Genomic DNA, 24,209 nt, shown 5'->3' with positions numbered 1-24,209 from the left:
CTAAAAGTTATGAATTGATGAGAAAATGAAGCCTGCAAGAGATATATCCAAATATGAAGGTGGAAGGGGGCAAAGGGCCCATAAATTAACCCAAGAGAGAGAGCATATGCATATGCAGACAGAAAGTACCTAATATTCACTCATAATGTTCCACAGATCAGAAGTCATTACTTCTACCTTCTTTGTTCTTACATAAATCCACTTGATCAAGCTGTACCAGCTTTCCTTTCCTAAGTATTTTAAAAAATAGGAGTTTTAGGCTTGTCTAATAAAACAAACTTAATGACCAAGAGTTGTACAGAAATATACTTTTCATTGCTTTTAGGAAATTCACAGTATAAACCTGCTGTTCATCTCCTCACTGGCTTCAAGAAATAGTGACATACTATGAACCACAATGAGAAACATTTGGACACAAAACTAGCTTCCTAATACACACATCAAGCACAAAATTGTTTCTGTAATTTACAAATCCTATCAGGCTCTAGACCAAAGCCATTTTTCTGATAAGCCAGACCACTCCGGACCTCACTTCTTCTTAGAACAAAACGTAGTATCTCTACTTTTAACTTTTTGCCTCTGCATAAAAGGAAAATCTTCTCCAAAATAACAGAGCTAGCTCAAGAAGGCTGTTTCATTATTTTTCATTATTTTATCTATTTCTGTAACATTATTCATGTTACATTAATATTAATAACACTACAATATTAATAAAGCCAATCATGTTGCTATAATGCCTACTGTTTTCTTCTCAAATTGTCATTTTAAAATTATTTCTGTAAGCTCTACTGTTATTTTTCTAAATAGTAAATCAAAGAAAGAGATACAACCCTTGTGGGATAAGCTTTTTTTCCTTTAACCATACATGAAACCAAAGTAAAATCCTTTATGCTATTTTCATTGGGGTGTGACAGACTTCGAGATTTAGAATTGCCTTTCATCACTATATTAGATAGTGCAAACATTTAGATAGTTCTTAACTATAAACTGTTTATTACATAAGAGAGAAATGCACTTAGAAATACAGCAGGGCACATTTTATCTTAGCATATGATTGTCAGATTCTTTACTGCAGCTAGCTTCAGGCTATAGATAGTGATGTACTCACTAAACTAGACGTATACAAAAAAGAATAATATATGAATCTGTTAATATTTGCTGCTGGCAAGCTTGTGTGTGATTTCCAGTTTCTGGAGCAGAGGTCTGGCACATACACATATGGAACGAAAGGGTGGGATATTATGGATATGGAAAACTTACCTTAAGTTTGAAAAGGGAATACAGTATATTTGGATATCCTTCATCTTGTATTTACACAAGAAATTTCCAGATGTAGGCAGACTGCCCTCTTCAAAGCAGGAAGCATGTTACATACTTGGGAGAAATTGGAAGTTTTGCCTGCTGTTTAGCTGTAGTAATGATATTCAGCAAATTTAAGAATAGTCATTGTAAGTTGTTTCTATTAAATTTTGACATTTCACTGGAATAATTTTAATGCTGTGAAGATACCAATATAACCCCCAAATTCTATATAAGCAAAACCAAAACAAAATATCCAAATAGACAAGTGAATATTCCATGGCCAAAAGAATGAATAAAATCTAGCTGGTGTGAAAAGAGCATAATCCTGGCATGCTGTGATAGACCAGATGCCAGAGACACACTATGATCATTGCCTGGTAGAAACTGTATCTACAAAGGCATATGCACACTAGTAAAGCTTTCTAGTAGACAGACATAAGACATACATTTCAAGAATTTATTCTTGAGAGCTATGTCTTTTGCTTGTCAGCATATGCAAAAAACATCCTGTAACTGTGCAAAGATCCAACAATCTTGTCTTCCCAAAGCATGGGTATAAATCCCCTCAAAGGACCTTCCAATTAATGAAGAAAATATTTACAGCAAGTCTCAGATCTTACTACTAGTTTTCATTACTCTGTCTTGGCAGCATCAGCTGTAAAATCCATCAAGAACAGCAAAATAAAGTTTACCAAAAAATTTCCAAATAAGATCTGGGCTTGGATTCCCATTCCAAAACAAAAGGGTCACAGTATTTAGAAGGGCAGGGGAGGGGAGGGGAGTAGGAGGAAGTATCTTACATGATCTTTTTGCATTATCTAAATCTGTGTCCTTAGTTGTACAGTATTTCTTAAAAATAGGTCCAATACTTGTAAAACTTTTCATCTCTGAAAACTACCTTAAAACTTCATACTGCATGCCACAAAACTAAAGCTTACAAAAACCCTTTCAAAGCAAACAAGCACTAAATATAGAAATGTATTTATCTTACATCTATAAATCATGCAATTATTTGGAAAATACTTTTAACGTGAGTATTTGTAATTAAAATGTACAGAGCTTAGATCTGCTTAACTTCAGTGCATACTGCAACATCCCACTTTTCTTCTCCTTATATTTTGAGGATAGGGTGGCTTAAGGGCATGTGGAAAACAGGTTATCGGGATTACCACTTGATCACACCACTTTTGGGGATATTCATGTGGGCAGTATATTAGTATAGTGTTGGATTTCATTATTATTGTGCATTATAAGTTCTGCAAAATCACTCTGAGCTTTAGCTAAGTAATTTAAAACTGATCAAAATACATGAATTATTCTAGCAATTTAAAATCAAAGTAAGGTTTTAAAACTAGGAAAAAAGAAAACACTAGCAAAGCAGTAGTTCAGCACTGTAGTAGATGCTCACTTTTGAGCATGAAATAGCTGAAGAATGGAGTTAAACATGCCACTAGGTCTTTTATGAAACAAAGTAAAAAAATAGAAGTTAATCACTAGCTATAAAAATCTCCCTGAGCACTGAATCAACTTGTGTTTAATGAGAATTAAATTATGTTGAAAATCATAAAACATCGCATCTTTCCTGTTCAGATTTACACTACATAAAAAGATAAACCTGTTACAGATATATCTGTCAAAGCTCACTCTTTACTACTTGCAATGCAGCCATTAGATAGCTAAAAGCTTATAAGAATTACTCAATATTTCTAGACAGACCCAATTTAATACAGCTAGAAAAAAACAAACAAGATTTTGGGTGTACAAGCTGTTTTCTTAAAGACATTTAAAAGACATCACCACTTCTTACAAACTCTGCCTCCCCAACATCCTTATCAATATTTTTCTATCACAGTTGCAATGATATACCATAAAATATGTGATGTGTGAAACTGCTAAACATGACTCAGGCTGCCATATTCAGAAAAGTTGTTTACGCAGTCCTGGGCTGAATGCACTCAGGAAAAGTTGGAGGGAAAATTCACATAAAAGGTAGCCTCATCAGGTGGTTTCAAAGACTAAGAAAGGCCAACTAAGAAGTTTAACTTTTTCATGCTAATAAATCCTATTTGTAATCAATGAAAAACACCTCAATCCTTTCCTGTTTAGTGTGGAAAATGAGGGGAGCTTTTTTGTTTATTGAAGAGATTTTTATCAACTTTAACTCACAATACATTTTTAACGTCCCCACCAAGTGTACTAAATCTTTACCTAAATGACTTCAGTGTTTCCGTATCTCTGTGAATGAGATAATCCCACTTCTACACAGGAAAACTGGGCACACAGAGGTTCGCTGATTGAAAGACACATTTCATTCTTGATACTAAGGACTGGCTTCACGGATCAGGGTGTTCAGCAATATGTATTACCACTGGTCTTGCAAAAACCTCTGAATGGGCAGGCACAGGCAAGATAAGGAAGTTGAACCTATTTGAACTGCAGGTAAATCTAGCATTTTTACTGCACTGCCCTGTGAATCAGTAATTTTCAAGGTCCTATCTTACTTATTTTGACCACTAACACTCTCCAACTCTCCATATTTGCCAGACCCTTCTCCACATCTCAGAACATTTAAATTGAGAGGGTCCTAATGTTATGATTGACTATTTCACACTATTGTTTCCACTGTTCATTGGAAGTTTGAAGGAAGTTATTTTTTACGTCCTTTGAAGCTGTTATTTTAAGCCAAGTTGACAGTGTTCATAATATTTCAAAGACACTGACAGATCATTCTGCTAATGTGCACTGTAAATGCACATGTACATGAACCTTAAAGAAAAACCATGGACTGACAAAATAACATACATGAGAAAATAACAGATTCATGACAAAATGAAAAAATCCTCTGAGGCAGGTGATTATAATGGATCATGATCATGCTGAGGAAGTTTGGAGAAAGGCAAGGCAGAGCCAGAATGCGTTTGGCTAACTTCAGCATTAGCAAGTTACCAATGTCAGTGTCATGAAGACCAAAAAAGTCTTCCTCCAAAAGTTCCAAAAGTGTTTTTACTCTCACTATATACAGCTGGGTGATTTGGAATTTCACCAAAAAAAAAGTGGAAGCAGAAAACTGAATGAAACACTTAAGGTATGCATTACCAGTCAGAACTAAAGAAGGAAATTGATCACAATCAAAATCACTTCCTAGGCACAACAACTTAATGAAAAAAAAGCAGATACTGACGCAGCTCTAAGTGGCTTGGGAAAAACAACTAACTCATGATGATGACTTACAAGAAACACCTACTTTGACTTCAGCAGGGATGATAAAACATGGGATAGAAAAGATCTTGTTTCTATAAATAAATAAAAAAAATATTCAAAGAATTATTTAATCACACCATTCTGCACCAAGTTCTACACTACTGAGCAGCAAAGGCAAGTGATGCCACAGTGGTGATGGGGACACCAACACACAAGTTTGACTTTTAACTTGTTTGCCCTTTGATAGACACATCAGTAGGATTCATGTAGTCAGGTGTAAAGTTAGCAAGTCACATGTGGAGCAGTCAGAAACTATGGCTACAGTGGCAAAGACGATTTCTGGGAGCTTCATCAGGGAGCTTCTGCCACCTCGTAAAGTGGTACGGTCTTTGTGAACACCCAGAGGAAGACTGGCTTCCTACCAGCACTGCTGCAGTGTGCCTGCCTCTAATGAGTGCCCCTTTTACTCTAGGAAGGGGCATTATCAGACCCTCCTTCCTATCAGGGTATCCACTTCTGCCCTTGGTACTGCTGTTTTCATGACCCTTCTCCTATGGGAAAGCAAGGGCTTTACATTTTCACTGAAGCAAAGAGAAACTTCCATCTCTCTGAAGTGGGCTCTGTGTTTGACAGGAGTTTTTACTCCTGTCAAAAATAAATGTGTCTAAAAACCTTTACAGACACCTGGATAACAGGCACTATGGATAGTACATAGTGTAAGCCATAATATCTCGTAGGAACACCTTCCTGGATTTAGTTTTTGCTGGTACTCTCATACGCAGGAACAGTGGTATGGGCATTCAACAGCAGGGTTGAAATGTCATTTATATTTTTGCTTAAATGCAAAAATGAATTCAGACAGTCAAAACAGGCCTTTATCAGATCAGCTCTGGCATGGCACTACGGTCAACTAAGTTACAGTTAACTTTAAACACCTTCCTGAATCTGTCCTTCCTGCTGTGTATGTGCCAAATCCCTATCTAAAACAATGATGCCAGAATCATTCTTAACTGATCAAGTACAAGGAACTATAGCAACTATTTTCTGCTTTCAAACACTAGTGATTTTTATTCCAGATTCAATAGAGCCTTCTCAAGTTAAACACAAATGCTGTCTTAATTTTGACTTGAAACAGAGCTGTACTGTAGTACAGCAAAATCTGTGTATACAGTTCTACGCTTGTTTCAACAAAGTCAAGTGATACCTGCTGGAGAGGAATTAAAAAGATTCTTCTTCAAAAATCAGAAGTTAGTATTTCTACTATATATTTCTTCAAGCAGCTTAACCCTCACGTCTTGATTCTCCACAGCTTTACCTGTTTTCCTGTCTCTCATATAGTTCATACCCCCAAAACTGCATTTTTGCATGTTCACTTTGTCATGACTTAACATTTTCTTGTTTGTCTTTGCAAGCCTCTCTGCATCCTGTCAGGCCAGTAAGTGCTTTCATCATCCCAGTGCAGGCATCAGTCCCATCCTCCTCCTTCTAAATCCTACTTTGAACACATGTTCCTTTCTAAATTTTTTTTCATTATCCCTCCCTCCCCCCCCAAATGTAAGATGAAAGCTTTTTCTTTTCTTAATCAAGATGCCTTTCGAAATGCCTGATTTTAACTATACACGGAGATTTCCAGAGGGTACCAGCAGCTTTAGATAAGAATGTCACTAAAAAACCAATTCACACTGCTTCTTTACACAAAAATATTGCACATTTCTTAATGACACCAACAAAAGCAAAGACAAAAATTCTTTAGGCTTTGAAAATACAAACCCAAGGACACTACCAACTTCATTTCCACTAGAAAATCACTTTAGTCTTGTATAGTATAACCCCATTGTTATACAGGGGTCACCAGTTGGAAATTGCACATGATGCACAGGATATATCTTTAAATTATTCATAATCACCTTAAACTGCACTCAATCAGCATTGCAATATGTCATCTTATAGACACACAAAAGTTCAAAAGGAAAAGCACATGAAAAAGCAGACTACCAAGTGCACTATTGTTAAAACTACACCAGAAAGCTTAATATTTCAATACTGTATATGTTAAATTAAACAACATACACAGGTGATGAAAGCCAGTCTCTGAAAAATTTATTATTCTGTTAGAACAAGTTTACACTTAGGATGAATTCTCAAGCTTCATGCCATTAGGAAGTTTTACTGGGTTTATAGTGGAAATAAAAACAGAAATAAAAATAGATGACAATCCCAAAATACAGGCTGTACTTTGATTATGATCAACAGGCTTTCTTCTCCTTTTACATCTATACATTTCCTCTTGCCTCCAGCAATCAAATTTAATTCAATCTTTGTGAAAAGTTCCCTAAATTGCCTGTTTTCCTTTTTAAAATCAAATGTTTTGAAAGATGAGTAGACTAAAGTAACTTGTATTGGTTCAGTATTATTTCCCTAAAGCCATCCTATTGGAGTTGTACAGCTTTCAAAGATTCATGTCATTTTGATTCAAAGGATCCAGCCCTCCCTCCCCACTTCCTCTGTAATCTTACTTCGGCTTCCAAAAAAATTGACCCCAATCTCATTTTCTCCTCCTATGCATGCCATAAGTACTTATCCCACTGAAGTGAAAGGGACTGGGCATCAGTTCTTTGGGTAAGATGGGCATAAAGGAGATATGGATGATTATTAGGATGATTAATTTTAAAAGCAGTAAAGCTTTGCCTGGTGAATTTGCACTCAGCATTGCAAAACTAAACTCTTGGAACTGAACTGGTTTGTAAACTATATTACACAAAGCAACAAGAAGCACTAATTACTCTAACCTTTGAATTATAAAGTAGTAGCAAGAATTGTACATATTCCTTGTCGGTTATAGAATCATAGAATCATTTAGGTTGGAAAAGACCTTCAAGATCATCAAATCCAACCATCAACCATGCGCACTAAACCATGTTCTGGAGTACCTTGTCTACATGCTTTCTGAACACCTCCAGGGATGGTGACTCAACCACTTCCCTGGGCAGCCTGTTCCAATGCCTGACAACCCTTTCAGTAAAGAAATTTTTTCTAATATTCAATCTAAACCTCCCCTGCCACAACTTGAGGCCATTTCCTCTGGTCCTATCTCCAGCCACCTGACAGAAGAGACCAGCACCCACCTCACTACAACCCCCCTTCGGGCAGTTGTAGGGAGCGATAAGGTCTCCCCTCAGCCTCCTCTTCTCCAGACTAAACAGCCCCAGCTCCCTCAGCCGCTCCTCACAAGACTTGTGCTCCAGGCCCCTCACCAGCTCGGTTGCCCTCCTCTGGACACGCTCCAGCACCGCCATGTCTTTCCTGCAGTGAGGGGCCCAAAACTGAACACAGGACTCGAGGGGCGGCCTCACCAGTGCCGAGTACAGGGGAACAACCACCTCCCTGCTCCTGCTGGCCACACCATTTCTGATGCAGGCCAGGATGCCGATGGCCTTCTTGGCCACCTGGGCACACTGCTGGCTCGTGTTCAGCCGGCTGGTGACCAGCACCCCCAGGTCTTTCTCTGCTGGGCAGCTTTCCAGCCACTCTTCCCCAAGCCTGTAGCGCTGCATGGGGTTGTTGTGACCCAAGTGCAGGATTAGATAGAAGTGCAGGATTAGTTAGATTCGTAACTACTGGAAATTCAATTTTAAGTTCAATATGAACAGAAGAATTACAGAGTATATTTCATAATCTTAAAAAATTTGAAATAGTTCCCCTTCTGACCACACTGTATTTACATAAATTGTTCAAGTTTGCCTCAGTGTGAATTTTTACACATGAGACAATGTAACAACATTTGGCATTTAATGTGCAGCATTACCCCTATCCTCACCCACCTGGATACTCTTCTCTGCCTATTATCTGGATGAATAACTGATTTCAGTATGAACTTTTATGAGTTACTGCTTAATGTATTCAGTATCTCAAACAAAATATGGAAGTATACATTTTTAATTACTTAAGAACCAACAAGAAATTACAGCTTTTTCCACAAGCATCATATCTTAAATGAATAATATTCTAAATACATGTATGTGTCCAAATTTTCTTTTTTTTTTTTAAAAACAGACTGCCAAGAGTTTCCTCAGTGTTCTGAATTGAACAGCAGCACACTGAATGATCAGTTGTAGAGATACAGAAGAAATATTATATTTTGCCTATGATTTAATTAGGGGGTTTTTTTTGGTTGGGGGGGGGGTGGTGGTGGTGGTGGTGTAAAATATAAGTAAAAAGCTACCAAAATTTATTTTATCAGGTTCAACATTCAGCACTTGATATATTAGTAGCATATATTGTAATCAAATACTTGACTTACACTCATATTCCTATCCCAGATCTGGATGGAGCCATCCTGGCAGCCAGCTGCAATAAGTTTACCATCTCTGCTGTACGTGCACGTTGTAGGAATCACCCGTTTACCTTGAACTGATCGTGGTTTAAATACGCTTTTGTGCTTTTTTTCATTGTTAACATCCCACGTCCTCACAGTTCTGGAAAAAGGTTTAAATAAAGAGTTGTTTTAGATAAAGTTAATACATATGAAATAATTCTTCTTATGACATAATCAAACACCTTTTTCAGCATAAATGGCATATAATATTATTCAAATAAAGTTGTAATGGCAAATAGCACTTAAGATATGGTATGGCAGTCATGAAACTAACGTGACAACTTTTCAGGTAGGAAACATCATATTCACTAACATGCATGTGAAGGTTAAAAAAATAAACAAACAAACAAAATCAGTTCTTCCCAAACTCTTATGTAAATACATAAAAATTCTTTACAAGTGGACAAACGACCAAAAGTTACTATGCAGGTACTACATAGTCTCCACTGTCACTGGAAATCAGGAAGATGAAAGTATTCAGTCCTTAACAAGAATGAAGACTTCAGGAAACAGGCATGAATGTTTATACAGATTCATTAACTAAACAGATTGTCTTAATTGTTCTGACATAACAACAACTGATAAACCTGCTTTTAAGTGGCTGGTTATTCTTCAGATTTTTCTATATTTTAAAAAGGCATTTTTAAACAATTAATTGTAATATTATTGTAGTTCTCTTCCACTAATCTTGAAGATCTTAGAATTCTGTTATAAAACTTTACAAAGACTCATTTATGTAACATTGTTTTTTCAAGTTGAGTTTTTCCCACATTATTAGCAAAATAAATACATCCTTTTTTGTTTTAGTGGAAAAAGAATATCTGCCTGGATCTTCAATGTTTCTTAGATACACAAAAACATCCAAATGAGAGAGAACTAAACCACTGAGATACAGGTGGACTCTTTTAATTGTCTTATACAAATGTTTTCTGTCCATTTAATATGTTGAGTTCCTTCCAGATAAAAAATTCAAAACTCTTCTGGCATCTAATGCAGAGAAGAGTTTCAGGATTTGGCAAAGAAAGGAAGATCATTAATTTAGAAAGAAAAAAATCACTAAGTTCTCAAGACAACCTCATTTGTTTAGACTATACAAACATTGCCTATGATCCAACAGCATGTAATTCACTAGTCTCTAGCAAAGCAAATACCACTTTAACAAAGGCTGCCATCTCTCCAGAACAAGACAAGACACTGGGGCATAACATTAGGAACTTCCATCAGATCTGAAAGACCAGACAGTCTACAGACCTGACATATATATAATTCTAGGATAAAACAGACAAGAAAATGAGCTGGAAATAGGTCATAGAAGTTATATTTAATTGCACATTTAATGACAGTAATGAGAAATCAGTAACTGACATAAAATGAATCTCCAGTTGTCCATAATAAAGTCAAGATTAGTCTCATTTTTAAAAGTCTTCAAATCTCTTATCTGTAAGGCATCACTTCATTGCTCTATTTGGAACTCTAGCGTAAGACATGCAAGCGTTCTGATGGTTGGTTTGGGTTTGGGGTTTTTTTTCTTTCTTTTTTTTTTCACTGGGTCACTTAAATAAATCCACACTGCTATACGGAACAGGTTGCTCAGCAAGGTTATGGCGTCGCCTTTCTGGGAGTTATTCAAAACCTGTCTCGTCTGCACACGGCCATATGCTAAGTGCCTAGGTGACCCTTCTTTGAACAGGATGGTTGGATTAGAGGATCTTCAGAGGTCACTTCCATCCTCAACCATTATGTGATTCTGAGATTCCCCTTTTCCACTCCATGTGTTGCCAATAACCATCTCAGTCTCCTACCTTTAAACAGGCCCATTGACAATTTCTCCCATTCTGATATTTACTCAAAACTTGAGTCTTTTTCCAGTTCCCTTCCCTCATAATATTCAATCCTTCCAGAGTCCCATTTGAATGACCTGTACCTCCAGGTCTCCTCCTCCTCTTGTGATGGCCATTTCCTGCTGGAAAGCTACTTCCTCTCTTACAGTGCAAGTTTCCCAGGACTGCCTTGGCATACCCACTTCTCAGAGGGTGTACCTGGTGACATGGTTATGTGCAGGGAAGTTTAAAGCCTGCCTCCCCCTGTTTGCCTTTTGATCGAAGGTGCCTCACAAGCATCTCAGCTGCAATTCCAAAAACAATCAGAATCCTTCACCATCCTAATTCTTCATTTCTGCTGGCACAGAAAGACTTTTAAAAATCCTTCAGTCTCCCCTTTTTAGGGCCCAATGTCCTGTCAAAACCTCAACTCATTCACAACGCTATAGAGCATATTCAAACCTTCTTACTCATTTTACCTTTCAACTGTAAAGGAAGAAGTAACACTTGTATAGTTCTCTCTCTTATAACACAGATTAAAAAAATGTGAGCCCTAAATCAACTGTAGTATCAGCAGGTCAGACAAAAAAATCCAAGTTTCCTGAGCTGCTGCTTCTGCTGCAGACAGTTGGCCACACTCCCTCACATACGAGTTACATGCCCTGTTAAAAATGCCTGCAGAGCCTATGGTATGTTTAACATCCCCCCCAATGTTTTCTTAATATCTCCACACTGAATGTGTGTTACTGGTGCCTTGCTGCTATTGGATCTAACTATAGAACTTTTTGACTAACATAAAAGAAATATTATATAAGAAATCACCTATGTATTACTTACAAATTGATCAACCATTCCCAGAGTTCCCTTAACTCTTGAGCTAAGACTGAGCTCTTTAATCTCTTCTTTCACTTCAGATCTTTTAAGTATTTTTATTCTTCATGGAAACATTTCCAATTTTTATTAAAAAATGGACATCGTATTGCAAACACATCTCATAATACTATAGACAAAATTTCAGCTTACCACATGAATCAGTCAGCCCACCATTTCTGACTGAATCACCACCAACCAAAACATTAGGAGTCATCTATAAACTATATATGTTTTATGTTTTCCTTCAGACCAGTGATGGACTAGAAACATAGGGATCACTGAAGTACCTCCAGGAGATACTTTCACTACCCCATTCTAAGGGCCCTCATCACACAGTCTGAGTATGACATAGCCTAATTTGTTCTGACATTCCCCTTTTAGCCTCCATGCTCTGTCAACAACTACCTCAGCATCCCATCTCTTCTTTCAGCAGGCACTTTGATGCTTTCCCCCCATCTGCTGTACACACTTGAAACTCACTTGAAGCCTTTTTCCAGTCCCTTTCCCTCACAACACCTAATACTTCTTAATATTTAACTCCTCGCACTCTAGCCAGAAGGAAAAGGGATAAACAAGAAAGGAAGCACAGAAAGCCAAACAATTTACCTTCATGGAAGACGTCTTTAAATTGGCAATATGGCAAACAAATGCTAACTAAGGCTGCTTCTGTATTTTCTCTACATTTCTGCTGCTGACCCTCAGTCACCATACCTTACCACAGTCAACTCAGAGCACAATTTCTAATCATGCCTCTGTTGTTTTACAGAATATTTTGTACCATTTAATGATTCTTCCTCCTCCTCAGACATAACAAAAAAATAACTGAGATTATTACAGAGGTCCCATTTTCACTTCCTGACCTACTCTGGGTCCAATCTTATGTTTTTTGTGTTGAAACAAACAAAAAATTTTACTCCTGCATCAATCAGATCAGCTGCAGGAGACTTGTTTTGGTCAAAAAAAACCTCTTACTGAGAGTATCTCTCTAGGCCTAAGTAAGTGTGGGATGAAAGAATAGCATTATTTCACACTCTATGTTGCAGCATTTAGCAGAAGTATTATACTAATGTTTATCTGTTGATAGGTATAACCGAGATATTTTTGAACTCCACTGAAAAAAGGAAAACATTTCCTGAATGAGGCTTTTTTCCATCTGAAAACAAACTATGTTTAATGAAACTTTGTTCTTTAGTAAAAAAGTCATATAGGGATCTTTTTAAACTATCTCTCCAACATATAAAGTCATTCTGTCATCACATCAAATTTTAATATACTGAATGATACACACAGCCACATAAATATTTTTATCTGTCATAAATTTCTTTTCAAAGAAAACTTCCATGAAAAAGGTTCCACATACACAAGTTTAAATTTAACTTTTTAAAATGGTGGATTCCACATCTGCAAAACAGATTTTGTAAAGTTCTTGTATTTGCCAAGAGCAATTCAAAGCAACTTAGAAAAGGATGGGAATGCTCTTTTGGAAAGGTAATGTGGATATTTTCCTGACCACTGAGAAATTAAATGACCCATAATAAACAACTAATTTAATTACTGGGGTTTGGGGAGGGGGGGGACGGTGGGGTGTATTGGTTTTTTTCCCCCACAAACAGTTTTTCTCTTTTTCCCCCCTTTTTCTAATGTTCTTATGGTGTTATTACCAAGTCAAAATTTCTAATAAAATTAATTATTGACAATGCTGCTATATTACACAGATTATTAAAGGTATTTATGTAGCTGCATTTCCCAGCCTGCAAGGACAGAAAATTTCTCTAAGTCCTGATTCAGCAAGCCACTGACCATTCTAATCCTATTCTACTACAATCTGCTGGAATTCAAGGAGTAAACCAATTCAAACATTGAAGTCCTGACCTGTTGAATTCCACTAAGCTTCTCTGCCTGCCCCATCTCCTCTGTTTCTACTGGACTGCAATACTGTCTTGCACAATATTGAATGCTACTGGCATTTAATGTAGTATAAATATATTAAGTCTATTTTTAATAACTACGTCTATTCTTATCACACTTAAAATACAAAAATGCAACAGAATACATTACTGCTAAAAGTACAGATCAGGCTTAATGTCGTACATCTAGTAATTATATTACAATGCTTATCTTTGTAATACATTGTAGTGTTTACCTTTTGTAATATAAGGTTGCCCAAAAGGCTACCTTGGAAAGCTATAACATACTTTAAAATCATCATATAAATACCACTGCAATGGAATTTATTGGCAGAGCACAGAATTCCAGGTCATCAGTGATAGCAAACACATTTTTAGAAGTGTTAAATTATGCCTTTTTATAAAAAAGTAACCGATCTTAAAGCAAGATTTTTTTTCATCTTTTTTATGACATAAACCAACATTAACTACACAGGAATGAAATTAAGATGCTTACACAATATGGTGAAAAATTACCTAAAGCAGAGTATGTAAAGACAATAGATAGATAAGAAATAGCTGAAAAGTTCTGTTAACATGCACTTCGTGCAGATGCTGGTACAAGACTATGTCAGCAAGAAAACTTTCATTATTGTATTCTCTTTGCCCTCTTTCAGCAGAAGTAAGTTATAGTCTTCTTCTGTTGAGCACATGGGACCCAATGACGGCTGAATCACCTGCCAGACACTGAAAAAATTTGTACACACAAACAGATGGAGAAATCCAGAGAAACTTTCCATACTTGCTTGGCAGAAAAGCTTCTAAATAAGCTACCTACTCCCAGCATCTGAACAGAGTTAAAATAATTTAAACCAGAATACAAGAAAAGTCACATCCAATATAAGTAAAATCATAACTATGGAAGGAACTGCCAAAAAAATTGACACAACTTAATAATTTATAACAATTTTTCAGCTTCTCTATTACTTAAATAATCCCTAAATGTAAAAAACCAAACAGAAACATTAACAGATAAAACATTTTACCAGAGTAAGAAACAAACAAAACCATCAAAACTCATTTTTATGTGATATGCATCAAATGGGTTGAAGCAACTATGAAACTATATTTTTCCCTATTTCCAAGTAAAATTGGTAGCCCTTTTTTGATAGGAGAAATTACCACCATTTGGGTAATTACAGCTGAATTATAATGACTACTAGGGGCAGGGGGGGAGGAATTAGATTAAAATCTAATAACAATGAATGGGAACTACTCCCATTGTCCCATCCAAATCTATTACACAGCAACCAACTCAAAATTGAAATGACACATAAGCATGTCTGAAAAAGCATGGAGAGCAGATGTTCTAGATTTCTAAGCAAAAAACTTGATGCTGGCCAATATATGCAAGATTTGAGGAAAACTAAATTGGAAAAGGAGACAGAGAAGAACTGGCTATGAATAAGTATCAACTGGGCTAAGGAACCAGAACCCCTAATGGAGGTCAGGGAGAAGAGTAGACATGGAAAGAGACATTGCGGGTAAGGAGAATAAAAGCAAGGAACAGAATATAACAGTTATAATGGCATCCCAGATTTAGTATGACTGCTTTCAAGTCAGCTGTGTAGCATGTTCACAGGAGGAAAACAGCAGCAGCAGCAGCAAATACTAGCAAGTTATGACATATAATCACTTCTTGCTGAGGAACTGGTCAACAGATGCATTCAGATACAAAGAGTTACCCACCAATACTTCTATATAACCCCTTTCAGGTTATAATGAACACACAGTTGTAAAGACACAGTAGAATACTTGACAACAGAACCTCTTACTTATGGCACAATAAGTCTGTTTTTATTAAAATGCAAAGCTTACAAGCTTTCCAGACTGAGTAATTTTTGTGTTTTCCCAGATTAAACTACTGGTCAGGCTAACAATACAAAAAGGCATTCTTCAAGAGGGTAAAAATTTAAGAGTAGCAACAAACTTCCTAGAAATAAGCTAGTAATTAGCATACTACAAATCTTACCAATTTAATATTGACACATATCATCCAAGCAGAACTCAGATTTAGAGATTATATGCTTAAGTCATTCAGCCATCCAGTCCCTTCCTTCCTCAAGGTTATCAATAGGAGAAAAGAATCTCTTCAGTCCATACAATTAATTAGGCCCTTGACCATACAGTGATGAACAAGGGGGTATTATCTATGCATCTCTTCCTTGCTTCAGTTTTTGCATTACAGGAAGAGCACCCCTGCAGAATACAAGCAGAGCTGGAGACACAACTAATGTACAAAGCAAGCCAATGTGAAAAGACTATGTTTTCTCAATTTCTTGAACCAGCAGATCCTGTACGTAAAGTTTTATTGTATTTGCATATGAATGACTTACGTATTTCAGCTATTCCCTTCTAGGGGCCTGTCCAAAGTGATGGAAAAAATACACTGTGGTATTTTGCACAATTTTTTTTTAACTACATTGTTACTTCTTTTAAAACCTGAAAATTTCCCCAAAGTATTTGCAGATCAGCTTATCAAAATGACCAACTCCAAAATTCCATCAAAGTCAAAGCAGACATATTTCAAACTCAGATTGGTAGAGAGAAGGAATGACAAAATACAACATAGAAAAAAAAAATCCTGCATTATAAATGTTGACATTTATCAACTATCAACAGCAGCTGTTAACTCAAAGCACAAGAAAGAGCATCCAGTCACACAATGGGGAAGATTTCAGAACGGATCATGAAAGAGATTCCAATATTCCACTCTAGACTCTTTTTCTCCCTGTGAATTCCCACTGAACTATACTGCGCAATGCAAAATTCAGATAAATACCTTGCTATCTCCAGTCTTTAACTTCGAAGATTCTGAATGCTTTAATTCAAGCCAGTAAGTTTCACCTGGGACCTAAAAGTTTTACAAGACATTTTTTCCTTTCTAAAAAGATTTTTATCTATACCTTCTTCACAGATTTTCAAAAGACCCTCAAAATTTAAACTACACTTGCTCTTAACATACCTAAAGAAGAATACATTTGTTTTCTTATATCTGATTTGTTTTGCTAGATGTATAGATCTTGAAATAGTTATTTGTAAATCAAGTGTTCTTACATAATTAAAACCAGCTAAAAAATTCATTACATATAATACATCATTTTTACTAACAGATGAGGATACCAGCAATCTGTTCAGAATGTAATTGCTATCCTGGAAGACAGTATAACTTATTAATATAAATATTAATATAAATATAAATCATATACAGAAAGGTAGAAGATCAAGAGGAAAGTAAATGATAGAAAATCTTGAGTAAAAACAGAAGAGTAACATTACTATATGTCTTTTCCATTAACAGTTACTGGAAAGTTCCAATGTAGTTACTAATGCCCAGCAGAATTTTCCTCACATCAAAACAAATAGTCTGAACATAAGTAAAACAAAAGGCTTGGTGGGAGAAATTTTACAACCTCAGAAAAGAAGATATGAAAAGAAATAAAAGAAATACTATGGGAATGAACATTCAAGCAGAAAAAAGAAAGTTAAGAAGGAATATGGAAGTGAAAAACAGATCACTTGTGGAAAAACAGAAAAGGTTAACTAAGCTAACTGCAGGACAGAAAGCAGTAGCAGAGGATACACAGGCCTGCAATTATTATGCCAGTAAGAGTCCGTACTTCTAAGGAAGGAGGATTAAGATTCCACACACATCTTATATTCAGTGCTGCTTAGAATACAGAAAAATAGAATAAATCTAAAAGCAGTGATTACATTCTGAAGACAGGATAACTGTTGGGGTGGGGGGTGGGGAGGGAACAAACACCCCCACCCTCCAAACCAAAGCAACAAACAGCTTCAAGAACCAGTGCACAAGAATAAATTACATAAAAGGAAAGTTACGTTAAATAAAGCTTTAGATATTATTGAAAGGAGAATGGACTGCACTGAGCACTATCTTAAATAAATTCAAATTCTGTAGAAGATAAATTGGAAGGCAAATCACTGAGGCATTTAAAAAAACCCCACAAACACGCTCCAGGACAGTTTAGATTACCAAAAGAGTGATACAGAAAAAGGCCTCTTCAGACTAAGAAAACAGTCTTCAAATTAAAGGCATATAGTATACTGAAAACAACAGTTGCAGGGCTTATAGATTACTAAAAAATAATTCATTTAGGTGTTCCAAACTGTGTGGGTGTGATGGTTTCTTCCTTGAAGAATTTTCTCTCAAGTTTAACTCAAGGTAGTTATAATGGATTCAGTCTATTTGACAAAACCCCTTCTGTAGGCCAATGTACAGGCAAAAACTGAACATGCCCATCATGCCCACATTTCTATAAGCCTTTCTCCCTTAGTATCTCCTTAAATATTAAAGTATTTCCTTTTGTATTTCTCTAAAACAGCGAATGTGTTTGATTGCATTAGTGATGAGCATTTGGGCAACTAGACTGCACTAAGAAAAAAAACTTGTTAGTTTTGAATTACTTTCACGCTGGCACTGACAGCTAATTTGCTTTGTTTCTTGTTGATGAAGTCTTCACATACAAATTTGACTGGAGAAAGAGGTTGTTTTTCTTTGCCTCAGCAATTAGGTTGGCAATCATGGATGCTTACATGAAAGCTTATCACTTCTCCAGTTCAAATCAGTAAAGTATCTAAGCAAGTCTTCAGAAAACCATCCATAGCGTAGGTTAGAGAACCACCCCACTACGATCTTTTCATCCAATGAGTAACAGGTTCAGTGATTTTAATGACGTATATTGAGCTCTATGAAGAGTCAATATGCTTTTGAAATAATAATAATTCAAAGTCTATGTTAATGCTGTGCTATTTAAGAAAACTGAGCACTGGTATTTTCCTGAGACTATGTAGCACTTTGCACACAAGAATTCCTTCATTTACTATTCCAGCAACTTCTAATTTCAGTATCATTATTTCTATACAGAACATTAGATGAATTACAGATGTTATGTGATTCACTTCTGAAAGCTGTGACAGTAAAAGGAGGTATATTTTATGTCATTTCCAAATGGGGTAAGAAGGCAACAAACTTGAGATCTCATCTCCCCCTGAGTAAAGATAAGAGTGAGATGTAATCAATCTCCCTGTGGGGTACATCTCATTAAGATCAAAGGGGAAGACTTCTGGTAAAGAACATCTCAACAGTTCAAGTTACTGTCACCTGCATGAACTGAAATGACTCAAGAGCAGTCTTGCATGATACAGCAAAAGCAGGAAGAGTAAATCACTAGGAAAACAGGATGGTTTCTAAAAAGCTGATTAGTCATGGCTATAAAATAGTTAAGGCTCATCTGTATCTCAAGTTCTTCTTCACTCCAATAAATAACTTAGATCGGAACTAACACTCAGCAGAACTCTCCATTAAACCAGTGAAAACTCAACTGAAATTAAATTAAAGCAGTCAAGCAATTAAAGCCTCTCTGAAGCAACACCTCAGCAGATCCTATATGCATGACAGTTAGTTTTAACTGTTTTTGCTGCCCTCTTAGATCTCACTAACAGCCACTTTTCCATAAACAATGAACCACAGTCTAACAGAGGTAAGTAACACAAGAGAGCAAATTTTAAGTCTTAAATGTATTTTCATTTTTAAAGTTACAGAATCTATTCTAAACAACGCAAAGTTTGACTCAGCTGTACAGATTATCTATGCACTTTGGGTTACAGAAAATTTTAAGTGAATTTTACTTTGTATTTATGTATGAAGTAACAAACTTTGTATGTTTTAGTACAATTTTCATAAAAACTTATGAAAGGCTTATAAAGACCAGGCCAAACTACAACACATAAAGTATAAGTAAATACAAATATATGTATTTATTATATTTTCTGGAATACACACCAAAGTGTATGACACTTCCCTTCTCCTCTCAAAAATTCAGAAAGGAAGACAGCATCTTTTGCAGATAAGAATAAGGTTCTTAGCCTCAGGGCTCCAAAGAGTCATGATACAGTCCTGTATTTGTCTGGATAACCACGCAGACCATCACTTTTTCATACACTCGTCACCATAGTCTGCTCATATCACAATGTTGCTGCTACTGAAGAAGGCCCTATATTCCTTTCTGACTTTTGTGTATGGTTAAAAGTCTAAAGCAAAAGGTTAGTGGACAAAGCAGTATTAAATTTTATTATTTCTGAAGATAAAAACTAAGGGACTTACGCTCCCATAGCAGTTATATTCTCCACATTGGGGGAAATGTTATTGTTTTGTTGGAGTTGAAAATGTGTAGATTTAAAAATAGTAAAGACAGGACATAAACAACTAAAAAATATTTTTAACACACTGTTTTTCCTCTTAAATAAAAAAGACCAGAGAAGCAACTTGTTTCATAGACCAATCCGATAAAAAAAATCAAGTAGCTCTAGAGTTTGAACATGTTACTTTATAGTGCTCTAGCCTTCTGTTTGCCTTAAGCCCTGAAATTTCAGTCTGTTCAGAAATTCACCTTTTAGTTCACTACACAGCCTGCTTCTACCTGAGCAACCTGATCTAAGTTGGCCTTGCGCAAAGCAGGGGATTGAAACGGATGACCTCGAGATGTCCTCTTCAACCTAAATTATTCTGTGAGTCCAGACAACTTGAAATGGTGCTTTACAATGCCTTCAGAGCATATGAATATTCTTGGCAGGGACCCACACTTATATTTAAAATTCTATGAACCAACATAAGTCTCTTCAAAAGCTAGTAAGACTAGAACTAAGCTCAAAATCACAACAAAGACATAAAAATAGCATCAGTATCACTGACTTAGGAGCTACTGGGAGGTGGATATTGGGAAAACTGCAGAAACTTCAGTTGGTGACTCAAGTCCGTTGCTCCTACATGTTGTAAATGACATGTCTTATTTCTCCGCTCCCTTCTGCACTCACGAGTAGTTAACAAGCAACTATCCCCACACCTATTTGGATACTTGTCCTAGTTTAAGCTAGAATAGTTAATTTTCTTCTTAACAGCTGGTATAATTCTGTGTTTTGGATTTAGTAGGAGAATAATGTTGATAACACACTGGTATTTTCAGTTGTTGCTAAGTAGTGTTTAGTCTAAAGTCAAGGATTTTTCAGCTTCTCATGCCCAGCCAGCAAAAAGGCTGGAGGGGCACAAGAAACTGGGAGGGGACACAGCCAGGGCAGCTGACCCAAACTGGCCATAGGGATATTCCATACCATGTGACATCATGTCCAGCATATAAACTGGGGGAAGTTGGCCAGGGTGGATCATTGCTCGGGGACTGGCTGAGCACCATTTATTTTGATTATTAAACTGTTCTTATCTCAAACCACAAGTTCTACTTGGTTTTGATTATCCTCCACATCTCACGGCAGGGGCGGGGGGCAGGGAGGGGGGGCTTGCGGCAGGGCAGGGAGGAGTGAGTGAGTGAGTGGCTGCATAGTGCTTAGCTGCTGGCTGGAGTTAAACCACAACAATACTCCACAGCAATCAATGTTTAACTTGCATCTGAAAGCCCTCCTACACAGGTCAATCAAATAGTAGGAAGATTCTCAAATAATTTTTTTTTCTAGTTAGAACTCATGGATGCCTCCTCAATAATTCAGCTATTCTTTAAATGAGTGTAAATGCCCAGCTCTACCTTCCTTTTTACCTGGGGAATCGGCAACATTTTTAATTCTTTTTTTCTTAGAATCACAGAACATCTCAAGTTGGAAGGGACCCATCAGTATCATCGACCCCAGCTCCCTGCTCCTCGCAGGACCACCTAACACTAAACCATATCACTAAGAGCGTTGTCCAGGCGCTCCTTGAACTCCGACAGGCTTGGTGCCGTGACCTCTTCCCTGGGGAGCCTGTTCCAGGGACCCACCACCCTCCCAGCGAAGAACCTTTTCCGAATGTCCAGCCTGAACCGCCCCTGAGGCAGCTCCATTCCATGTCCTCGTGTCCTGTTGCTGGTCACCAGAGAGAGGAGATCAGCACCTCCCCCTCCGCTGCCCGCCACCCCCCCAACCGGCGAGGAAGGTGCAGGCAGCCATCAGGGCACCCCTCAGCCTTCTCTTCTCCAAGCCGAGCCAGGCAAGTGACCTCGGGCGCTTGAGTCTTGCCCTCGAGGCCTTCCACCACCTTGGTTGCCCTCCTCTGGGCACACTCGAACGGTTTGATGTCCTTCTTACACTGAGGCGCCCAAAACGGCACACGGGGCTCGAGGTGGGGCCGCGCCAGTGCGGTGTAGAGTGGGACAATCACCTCCCTCGAACAGCCAGCCGTGCTGGGCTTGATGCACCCCGGGACATGGTTGGCCCTTTTGGCTGCCAGGACACACTGTTGACTCAATTCAACTTGCCATCAACCCAAGCCCCCAGATCTCTTTCCGCAGGACTTCTCTCCAGCCTTTCGTCCCCCAGTTTGTATGTATAACCAGGATCACCCTGTCCCAGGTGGAGAATCCTGAACTTGCTTTTGCTAAATTTCATACGGTTGGTGATTGCCTAGCTCTCTAGTCTATCCAGATCTCTCTGTAAGGCCTCTCAACACTTCAAGGGAGTCCACAGCTCCTCCTAGTTTAGTATCATCAGCAAACTTACTTAATGTGCGTTCGATTCCTCTGTCCAGATTATTTATAAAAACATTAAAGAGCATTGGCCCTAAAATTGAACCATGGGAAACCCCACTGGTGACTGGCCACCAGCCTAATGTAACTCCATTTACCATAACTCTTTGAGCCTGACCCATCAGCCAATTGCTCACCCAACATATTACGGACTTGCCTAGCTCTATGCTGGACACTTTATCCAGAAGGATATTGTGACAGACAGTATCAAAAGCTTTGCTAAAATCCCCAAAACTCCTGTGCTGGCTATGACCAACGACTGCATTGTCTCTCAAGTGTTTTTCAGTAACTCCTGGAATAACCTTCTCCATATTTTTACCAAGCACTGAACTGAGACCGACAGGCCTGTAATTGCCAGAGTCCTCCTTCTTACCCTTCTTGAAAACTGGGACATAATTTGCCAGCTTCCACTTGACTGGAAGCTATCAGTGAAAAGCAAGTTCAGGACACTTTGTATGTTTAGCTCCTTCCTACTATGGCAAAATGTTGCTAAGGAAGCTCTTAAAAAAATAAGCCATTTCTGAAATACAATTTTTAATTTTTGTATACTTTAATGTTTAAAATCCAAATGTGTTTTCTCTTGAAGCAAGACAACCATCAATTATATGTGCAAACAGGGCAAACTGGTGATCCCAGGCTGAATTTGGCCCTTCCACAATTTTGTAATGCCTGGCACCCTCAATTTTGTGGAAAGATAACAACAGCTTTTAGAAGTGTATGAGATGTCAAAACCTCCTCTTCACATACGTATGAGTGGTTGTTTAGACCCACAAGCTACTGCTGGTTTTACACAGCCCAGGATAGACATTCCTAAGTGGCCATTCAGTTCCTACCACTGGAAAAGTTGAACCATCTTATTTGAAAGTGTGTACAGTAGCAGCGGAGAAGTTAGTGTCAGAATTGTAAGTTTACCAGATACTTTCAGCCTTTGGTGAAATCATGTTAAGTTGTAAACTAAGTTTACAAAACCAGTTCCATTTCCAAATGGAGGAAAAAACCCTATACTTTAATGTCACATCTGCTGTTTGCACATGAACAACATGAACAACTTCACATGCTTACTAAAGTCACTGCATTTATACACATATCAGATAGATGTGCATATATGTGTATTTCAAACTACTGTGAAGGAACTACAAATTCTTAATTTATGACCCATCACCACTGGGTGGATTCCCTAGCTTTTCCTTGGTGAGTTTCTCCGTCTTACACTGACAAACAGAATAAGCCTCCTCTATTTCATATATGATAAACTTGGAAGGTGTGGATAACACAAAATTCTAAACTTATCATTTCAGAAAAACAAACTGATCTGGTCTTGGAGTCAATATATGAGACCAGGGGCAGAATCTCAAAATGAAATTCGAATATCAAAGCACAATGCTTAACTGAAAACCTAGTCTTCAGCAAAAGTTTGTGTTTACATAAGCTGCAATGTAAAAACCACTTGATTAATCAATTTCACTTCAACCATGCTTTGTGGAAAGCAGAGTTTTGTTCCTGTCTATGTGCATAAACGCATATGGATTGTAAAATTAAAACCATTCCATAGGGCCTAGGGACAAAGTACAAGCCACACTCACTTCCACAGAGCCATGGACAATATAGTAGCAAGACCTGCTTAAACATCTGAAGAAAAAGAATTGGCACAATTTTGCATGCTTTGGTGTCCATTTTCTCTGCACTGCAGCAAGTTTTTCCTTTTGTTTTAAATTTTTAGTTCTGAAGACAATCTACCTGAAACTGTATGAAGCCTTTAAAAATGAAGTTATGCAGTAAAAATGTCAGTTGAAAAAAGTTCTCAAATGCAAGCTCTTACAAGTGACTGCATTTCTTATTGCAGCAATGAACATTTTAATCAAGAAAAACTTCAGAAAAATATTAATATAAACGTACATAGTTTATAAAGACGAAAATAGCTCTACTAACCCTTTTGTAAACACACAGCTTTCAGCAAGGGCAGCACAGTCATTATTCAAACTCCTCTCAACCAGGCCTGCTCATTTGCTGTGCTCTCTTAATCAGCTCTGCACTGCATATATATCTATAAATAGATAAGTCAGTCTAGGAAAAGCCATCCTCACATATCTGGAGTGGACTTCACACCTTTACACATGTCAAGACAAAAAGCAAACTACTATGCCAGTGCAGTACAAATTAC

The 24,209-nt window shown here is 37.4% G+C and overlaps 1 protein-coding gene across 1 annotated transcript in view; it reads right to left on the bottom strand.

Annotated features, from left to right (window-relative positions):
- Positions 1–24,209, bottom strand: part of WDR70 (WD repeat domain 70) — a 144,354-nt gene that overhangs the window by 52,210 nt on the left and 67,935 nt on the right. The window contains exon 10 of the mRNA XM_069777374.1: positions 8,804–8,978. Coding sequence (XP_069633475.1) covers positions 8,804–8,978 — 175 coding nt within the window. The remainder of the gene's footprint in view (positions 1–8,803; positions 8,979–24,209) is intronic.

Source organism: Haliaeetus albicilla, chromosome Z (assembly GCF_947461875.1).
Source record: "Haliaeetus albicilla chromosome Z, bHalAlb1.1, whole genome shotgun sequence".
Taxonomy (NCBI): Eukaryota; Metazoa; Chordata; class Aves; order Accipitriformes; family Accipitridae; genus Haliaeetus; species Haliaeetus albicilla.
This window is presented reverse-complemented; position numbering and strand designations above follow the sequence as displayed.